Here is an 8,447-nt window from a genome sequence, read left to right as displayed (position 1 = left end):
CTTTAACAGTGACCGGCCCCACACGCAGTGACTGAGGGGACAGAGGATTCAGAGTCCTAACGAGCCTTTGATTAATGTCAGAACGTGTCGAGTCAAGTTTGACTTTAGACGAGCCAATAACGATCCAAGCCTCAGTTTTAATACTTTAATATTCAGTCTACGTACTTTATTATTTAGTTTAAATGTTTTAGTGTTTAGTATACGTCCTTCAATTTAATGCTTTAGTATTTAATTTATGTATAATTTTAATTTTAAAAAGAATTAAAAAAAAAAGTATGATTCTTATTAAAAATATTAAACAAGTATCTTGATATCATAAAATTTATAGTATTATTTTTTTACGATAATGAGTATTAAAATATGTTAAATTATTTTCAGTATAAATATTGAATTTTAAACTTATAATGTTCCATATAAAAGATAATATTCTACTTAAAAGACGTAATTCTCGGAAGTTTATGTTGTTAATCCTTTATTTTAAACGGAATAGTTGGGATTAATAGATTGAGGGCACGCGGCATGATTGGTTCAAGGATATATCCACGAATAAAAATACATGTTACCTAAAATTGTGTAATACTTATCCTTTTATGTACACTTGTACAGATTATCCCACATAACAAACAGATTTATAATAAAGTACCCAGTTGTAGAGTATGGTCGTAAGAGGCCGAAATTTTTATTTATAGAAGAAAAAAGGAAATACTGTGGGAAATTAAAAAATAAAAAAGTAGGAAGGAGCATGACATCCTGCAGGGACGTCATAGCATATCTCAAATTAGAAAAAAAAAATGAAAAAAGAAAAAAAAAATCATGGGATGCCATGGTCCATCCAAATTGAAAAAAAGGGGAAAAAAATGAGCTGCCATGACCCATTTCAACCAAAAAAAATAAATGTTTTTTTCCAGGAAAAGTACTTCTACTGATAATTTTATCTATTAGTAATGCATCTAGGGTCATGACGTCTCACAAATATTATTATTATTTTGTATTTTTTTCTAGTTTGAATGGGTCATGACGCCTCACGAATATTATTATTATTTTTCGCTTTTGTCCTGGTTTGAGATGCCTTGTGGTGTCCGGTAGAGACGCCATAAGTCCTAGTCGCCTTATTTTTAAAATTTTCATACAACATTTCCTATTTATAATTTTAATTTTTTCCATTTTCCTATGAATAAAAATTTAAGGGGTGACAAAGGTTTTGATGGATTGCCATTTGCGATAAACACTTCGCAATACAACTTACAAAAACAGCAAAGCCACTATGGAAACATCAGTGTAATTTTTGCACGGATTGTAGTTGGAACTTGGACACACAGCACAAAGCACACAATCGCCATTAGGTCTAAATTCTAAAATAACTATATAAGCTGTACTCAGAGAAATGTCTCCAACCCTAGTAAAAAACAAAAAAGAAAAGCTAAAATACATCTATGACAATGTTCTTTATTCCTCATCAACCAAACTAATTTATCTGAGCCGCAAATGCAAAAACTGCATTTTTTTTTTTAGTATAGGCCTTAGCAAATAATCTAATAAGTAGTTGACGAACTTAGCGAATCAATATACAGCTACAGCCACATTCCCTTGAGCAACGGAAACCTACAGCAACACATAAGAAAGAGTAAAACCCACCAAATTCAGTAAACCAATGAGAAAAATTCCAATTAAAGTATTAGGAACAAGAGAGAAAAAAAGAATAAGAGTGCTTACTCAATTCAAAGTGAAATTTCACCACCCTCTAGCAAATTATTATTTACAATCTGAGTCGCTAATCTAATGTGCCTTCTCTATTGGTCTAACTAGACACATGAATAACTCTAATCACCAAGCTAATTACTGCAACAAAAGTATGTGAATAGGTTATTTAGAATTAAAGCAAATTATCATATGCCTAATTGAAAAAAAAATAGAGGTAACTAAGAGTAATTACCATAACAAGAATAGAAAAAGAAAGAAAATTACTGTATGTCTCTAATCAAGGTATACCTATTAATTGAAGTCGCCATTCGATCTTATTGCCCGGGTACAGCTGATTTTAACCTTGTATTTCGTGCATTTCTCTTAAGCAAAGGGTTCTCAATGGCATACACCATCAAGCAGCCGTCCTTTGTTCCTGCCAAGAAGCACTCCTCTGGAGTAACACATAATGATGTAATTACCTTTCCACCCCCCTCGTACCGGTAAATCACATCAAGTGAATGCATGGATCGCAAAATAAGTTGCCCGTGGTCCCCAGCACAAACCAAGAACTCCCCACAGCAGCTGAGTTCCATACAAGTGAGTCGCCCATTTGATTCTGATGAAGCTATATGCTTCCCATTTATTGAATACATGTGCAAGGAAAGGTCGTTTTCAGAATAGAAAACTATTCTCCCATGTTGCGATACGACTAGCTTTGATATAGAACTCCCAGTTGGGTGCCGAATGGACCGGACGTAGATCCCTTCCCGTAATGTGTGGAAGATGCAAGTCCCATCCTTAGAGCCACTGATGACAATATCGAGATCTGTGCTGACAAAGAGGCATGTGATGATGTCATCATGACCGCAGAGGATGTGGAAGGGGCTTTGAATGATGATGTGATCTTTTGTGGATGGGTCAGTAGGGCCACGCGATTTTTTGTCCATCAGGCGGCCTTTGTAGGTATGCCACACCATCACTGTTGTGTCATGACTACCCGTTGCCAAAACAGTGGCATCTGATGAAACTGTATTAAAAATTTAAAGGGATGTAAGCAGGTTCTTCCATAACAGAAAACAATTTGCAGCCATTTTGTTCCATGCATGAATGCCTCCAACAGGCAAAAGTTTTTCTATGGGACCCACACCAACATGCAGGAATCAAGACATAGGGGCTGTTATGTCAAAAACGGCACCAGTATAACAGCAGGATACTAGTTGTGGCCAATTCCATCAGATTGATCTACTTGTGATTTTATATAGCATTAGCCTGTAAATATCTTCGTGCAACTATCTCATGAAAACAAATTTTCTAATGAGATGCCCACATTGCACGGTCCTGAGCCCTTTTTTTTGTGAAATTTGATATACCAATAGTTTTGAATTTTAACTCAGCAAACTTTTACAGATAATATTACCTGCTACACAACTGACAACATCTTTATGTTGGCGAATGCTCTGTACAATTCTGCCCCCATCACTTAGAGAAATAACCTGGAAGCTATTCTCCCAGTTGCCACCTGAAATCAAATAATTGTCGTTGTGGATTTGCATCGTGGTGAGGCACTGTCGGCCAAACTCTATATTCTCAGCCAGATGGGTGCCAATCTTTCGTGGGGACAATACATCAGAACCAACACCAAACAAAGGATCCTGCGACAGAAATACAACAATTAGTACATTCTATGAAGGCATATTTCTATTGAAATACTTGACATGCCTATAAATTACAGCGAAGAAATATTAGGTCGCACAGCTAAACAGTTTGGTTGTAAAGATGTACCACTACCAGTTAAATCAGGTATTAAAATATATCAGTCAATAACACACAAACATGGCTTTCATTCCTGACAAGATCCTGAACTATGTTTCTATTGGTGTTGGTTCTCATCTTGCTTGGTAATTTATAGAGTGAGGTAACCGAAAAAACAAGTTCAGCCACATGCAGTTAGTTTCTCTTGCAATGGTCTAAATTGGTGCTAGAAATTGTAAGTCCCAGTTACGTTCGCCTTTTTCCTTCATTTACATGGGTGGAGATGGGGAACTTCCATGATTTGGGAATTATTTGACTTAAAACCTGCAAAAATATTACAGACAGTTGACTCTGTCGATCACAAGGTTGCAATATTTCCTTTAGAATATTACCAGGTTCCCAGAAAATGTGAGGCTCCCATTGGACTGCAGAGAGGACGATAGCCAGATCTTGACCGACAATGTGAGGTCCTGGTTGACCAGAATTATGTCTGAATAGACCAAACCAACAAACAACAATGCGGAGGTAGCATTGACTGCATTGTTGACACACAATGTAAGTGCGATAGAGGCTGGTGCAAAATATAGGGGATGCACAATAGGAATTGGTGGGCCCCGCCTTGGATGCTTCTTTCTGAAGATCTGAATCGGCGTCTGACCAAAGTTCGCAATTTGGTCCTCAATTGCTGATTTCTGTAGCATGTCATCCATGTTTTCTAGATCTACTGCTCCCTCATACGTCAGGTAGTAGAATATGTTTGCAGCCTGTAAGAAAGTAAAGTGAGATGCTGCAATTGAGTGTGTAGTGGCACATCAGTTCATTTTGACATTCTATTTAGCCAATTTTTTTAAAAGCATACTTCTACAGCAGGCTTGCCACGTTGCTTATAACCAAATACGAGGTCGATCCAGTGATGGAGATTTGAGCTCACATACTCACTTTCTAGGGCTTCTCGGTTCAATCGTATGAATTCCTCAGTAGAATCCTACGACAAATATTTTCTTAGTCACAGAATTAGCACCCTTCCCGGGGAAAAGATAAATAACTAAACATCCATGCAGGATAAATAGTTGCTGTCAACCAACCCATACAAAAACTAATCAAATTTTTGCCCAAGGGGGAAGCATTTACACACCTTTGCCCAAGGGGGAAGAATAACATTGCTTAAGGGTTCACCGTCTTGTTTAACACCAAGGTGGTATGAATTCAAGTTCAAGAGAAATTCAGGCATGTAGAAAAATTCTGGTATGAGCTCCTTCACATCACTTGTATTTGTCAAGCAATTTTTGTAAGTGTTCTCTATGCTTTGGAAGAGCCGGTCAGCATGGTCGAACTTACCACCCTGACATCACAAACAGCTTATGAAACAGAGTTCAAATTAACCAAACTCCGTATTCCCAGAAATCTCTTAAAATATTCATTCAATAGAGAGAATGGAAGTCAGATGGTACAGAAATGCATAGAAATTATGGTAAGCTACCTGTAAATTACGATGAAGAGCTGTAAAAGGCTCGAGCCTCAGCAAATAATAAAGGACTATACCCATGCTTGAATAGTGGGATCCATAATAAAAACTGAGGAAAAGGAAAGAATTACCAAAAAGACCATATTTAAAAAATAACCAAAACTTCAATGAAAAAATAGTTAGCGAGATACTGAATTTTTTTGTATAAAAGTGAAAAATGACAACCTTGGAATATCAGGATCGTTGAAGTTATGATAACGGTCCTCAAAAACCTACAGAGCCCAGAATCATCAACAGATGTGATCTTTGCACAAAACATCTTAAAGCATACCAATTGGCAAAATAGAACTTCTCGAAGTGGTAGATTTTTGGTCCAGTATACTTAATTAGTAGAATATATTTTGGTCCAGTATACCTTGTTTATCTAACTTACATCTTAACTTTGCTAGATCTTTTCTTAACTTGTGGTATACCCTCCAGAGGTTATGGTGCATCTTTTGGGGAGCATCAAGCCTATTCATTATAAAATGGGATGGAGCGCCTGTGCACATGTGCATGCAACTAATTCAAGTCAAGACACCTACCTTGAATCGTTTTTCATCTAGAGCACCGACTGGCTTAGAAAGATCCCTAAAAGAGGATGCCTTGTTTATGTCGAGCTTCTCTGACGTGTAATCAGCCAAAACCCATGGAAATATTGGGTACTGGGTTAAATCATTGTATGATCGACCTGCTAAGGTATTTAAGACCATGAGATACTCAAAGTTACTGATCTCTCTCCTCCTCCAGCTCTCTCTTGCAGTCTCAGCCATCTCAGCTGCCACCTGTCGATCAACAAATGAAAGAATTCCGCTTTTATCCCTCGAGCTCCCCCTGGGAAACAAGCACTCATTCCTAAGAGAGACAATCAAAGAGCCAGTTTGTTTTGCTTCCTTTTGAGACGCGAAATTTAGAAATATGGGTGGGGTAGAGTTGTTGAAAAATATCTCTACTGCTGTGTATTGAAGCAGATATCGGGTCAAGTGTACACCTTTTATCTGATGGTACAGAAAAAAAAAAAATTTGTCAAACAAATCAAGAAAAAATAATCTAAAATACTGATCAGATTCTTATTTTCACTGTCGTACCTCTGATACCAGTGAAAATGCATACATATTTATTCTAGAGTTAATTATTTTCAATAATGGTGGCATCATTATTCTACAATGTCTCTCAGTTTTATTCACCAGTTCATCAAAGATAGTTTTTTTTTTTTTAATTAACATAAAAAGTAGTTAAATTGCAGGAGGGTCGTACACTACCAAACAGCAGATTGTAGATCCACTTGTTAGAACCTCTCACCCATTCTATACGTCACACTCCAATACTAATTAACATTCAAACATAAAACTTCCGTAAAAAAGTCTAAGAAAAACATACCGTTACTAAGTTCCATCTCCTGTGGCGTTTGATCTTGTTAGATTGATTGTTATTTGTCAGATAATCAGAATTTTCATTCCCAATCTTGTCCTTTGATTCGTTCTTTAAATCGTTGCTCTTGTGATCTTGGAAGCTGTTGAACACTGATGATCCACCAGTGCCTTCCACCAGAAACTCGCTAGAAAAATGCAAAACATTCCTCCTTGTGGTTAAATGCCCACCAAGCTTCCATTTAGTTGTCACTAGCACACAAGGAAGTGTTGATACCACCTATGGAGAAGGAGAGAGAAAAATTATAAGTATCCCAATCACTAGCTCATTTTTACAATAGCATATAATTACCTGAGATTATAGGCAGTAGCACTAGATCAATTTTACATAAATCCTTTTATTTCTTTAAAGGTATCAAGATGCGACCATAAGGTTCAAGCTTCATAGAAAACAGGTGTATAGTGGTACGAGTACATCTAGCAGAAAATATTAACAGACAGATTTCTTCTTTACCTCACTGGAATCAATCTCCATGGGAGTATAAACAGACTCCTTCTTTTCATGCACATCATTCAGATACTCTGTTGAACTGATTATGTTGTTTGCATCCTCTGGACTATTGCTTAGAACCTCATTTTGTGAATTGTTTACATCACTGCCAGCAGCATCCTCAGTCTGTTCCAAGCTCTCCTCAGTTATTCCTTTAACCCCTTTCAAGAGAAATCGCTTCATCTTATCAGGAAGGCTGGGCCCCAAGCTGGATTCTAACTCACTTAAATTTTCACTAGTTTCATCACTAGACTTAATGGCTGGCGGGTGACACAGACACTCATCAAACTTGTAATTTCTCTTCAGCTTCTGTCTACGGCGCCACTTGTCCTCGGTTCTATCGAGCTTCCAGTGTGTTACCATTTTGTTTGGAAATGGTTTGGTGGACCATGGACCCCGCTCATCAGTTAGCGCGCGGTAGATGTGCACCCATTTATCCTGTATAAAAAGGAAATGCATGTAATGATGTGGTATCAGCAATATTTTCAAGCTGAAAATGAAAAAAAAAAAAACAATTTATATTGGTACAAAAGGGGCATGGTGGTGGTAACACTGGGGTGGCATCTGCTAGGGATTTGACATCATTATCAATATGCTAGCTGGACTTGGTTCTTTACTAAACCAAAGAGATAGTGTCCTTTGATTGGCTGTTTACCTTGACAATCTGCATGTCTTCCTCATAAGCAAGCTGAAAAGCTGCCTTCCTGGCATCATCTGATGAGAGAATTGTGGCCTTGCTTGATTGCATCTCCTCTTCAAACCCGTGTAGTTGGTTTTGAACTTCTAGAAGTTGCTCACTCAGCTTATTACGAAGCTCCTCAATTTGCTTAAGTCGGTCTGATTTAGCAACCTTCATGTACTTCACCTCATCAGATGCCTGAAATTAGTTAGATTGATCAGGTGTAAAGGTTGATGCAGATAAGCTACTCCTAAAGAAAGCTCAAATTGCAATTCAGAGACTGAGAAAGTTTGACTTCTTTGGTGAGTTCTGACTTCTATTTACAAGATTAATCTCAAAATTTGTTATCATTGGATCAGATTCCAACATGAAAGTAGTTTCATCCAAAACTTGAAGGTTGTTAATGACCCAACAAATGATCAAAGCTCCACCCAATTAAAAATTCTTGGTCAAAAGTATACTATGCCATACAAAAATATACTACATCAAAAGACTTAAATAGCCAAGACAAAATATGCAGAATCAAACTGCTAGAGTGAAAAATGGTAGCATGCTGGTGGTTTTGCAGGGGCTCATTTAAGAATCCCAAAATAGCTTTTAGCATACTAACGAATAAAAAAACTAAGAGGAGAGAACATACAGCAGAGAGCACACGTTCCTTTTGAAGTAGGTTAAGGATGAAGCTTTCTTCCTTGTTGTTATTTCCTGTGTCAACTGTTTCATAGCCAAGCATACTAGTTGCGAGCATTGATTTCCCAATTATGACCGTCTCTAGTAACAAGTGAGAGATGATGTGGTAGCGGGCCCCGTCATCTAGCCCCCCGTATTCTGATCTTACCTTCAATAATGACCTGTTTCATAGCACCTCATGTATTAATTTAAATATCTAATATTGCCAAAAGAAACTTA

General features: G+C 37.3%; 1 protein-coding gene across 3 annotated transcripts in view; it reads right to left on the bottom strand.

Moving 5' to 3' along the window:
* Positions 1 to 1,263: 1,263 nt before the first annotated feature.
* Positions 1,264 to 8,447, bottom strand: part of LOC144561724 (binding protein) — a 29,507-nt gene continuing 22,323 nt past the window's right edge. The window contains exons 30-43 of one of the 3 annotated variants that reach the window (XR_013513916.1): positions 8,179 to 8,389; positions 7,515 to 7,736; positions 6,824 to 7,297; positions 6,320 to 6,589; positions 5,485 to 5,937; positions 5,126 to 5,172; positions 4,916 to 5,009; positions 4,571 to 4,777; positions 4,295 to 4,420; positions 3,828 to 4,199; positions 3,101 to 3,335; positions 1,990 to 2,710; positions 1,714 to 1,839; positions 1,264 to 1,602 (exon numbers count right to left, since the gene is read on the bottom strand). Coding sequence is in view for 2 of the 3 variants with exons in the window: in XM_078310792.1 (XP_078166918.1) it covers positions 2,016 to 2,710; positions 3,101 to 3,335; positions 3,828 to 4,199; positions 4,295 to 4,420; positions 4,571 to 4,777; positions 4,916 to 5,009; positions 5,126 to 5,172; positions 5,485 to 5,937; positions 6,320 to 6,589; positions 6,824 to 7,297; positions 7,515 to 7,736; positions 8,179 to 8,389 (3,406 nt within the window). In the remaining variant the exon portion in view is untranslated. Of the gene's footprint in view, positions 1,603 to 1,713; positions 1,840 to 1,989; positions 2,711 to 3,100; positions 3,336 to 3,827; positions 4,200 to 4,294; positions 4,421 to 4,570; positions 4,794 to 4,915; positions 5,010 to 5,125; positions 5,173 to 5,484; positions 5,938 to 6,319; positions 6,590 to 6,823; positions 7,298 to 7,514; positions 7,737 to 8,178; positions 8,390 to 8,447 lie in introns of those variants that run through there. The other 2 variants (XM_078310792.1, XM_078310793.1) reach the window with 2 other exon arrangements.

This window comes from Carex rostrata, chromosome 11 (genome assembly GCF_964058835.1).
Source record: "Carex rostrata chromosome 11, lpCarRost1.2, whole genome shotgun sequence".
Taxonomy (NCBI): Eukaryota; Viridiplantae; Streptophyta; class Magnoliopsida; order Poales; family Cyperaceae; genus Carex; species Carex rostrata.
Note: the sequence above shows the minus strand (reverse complement) of the source record. Positions and strands in the feature narration are given on the sequence as shown.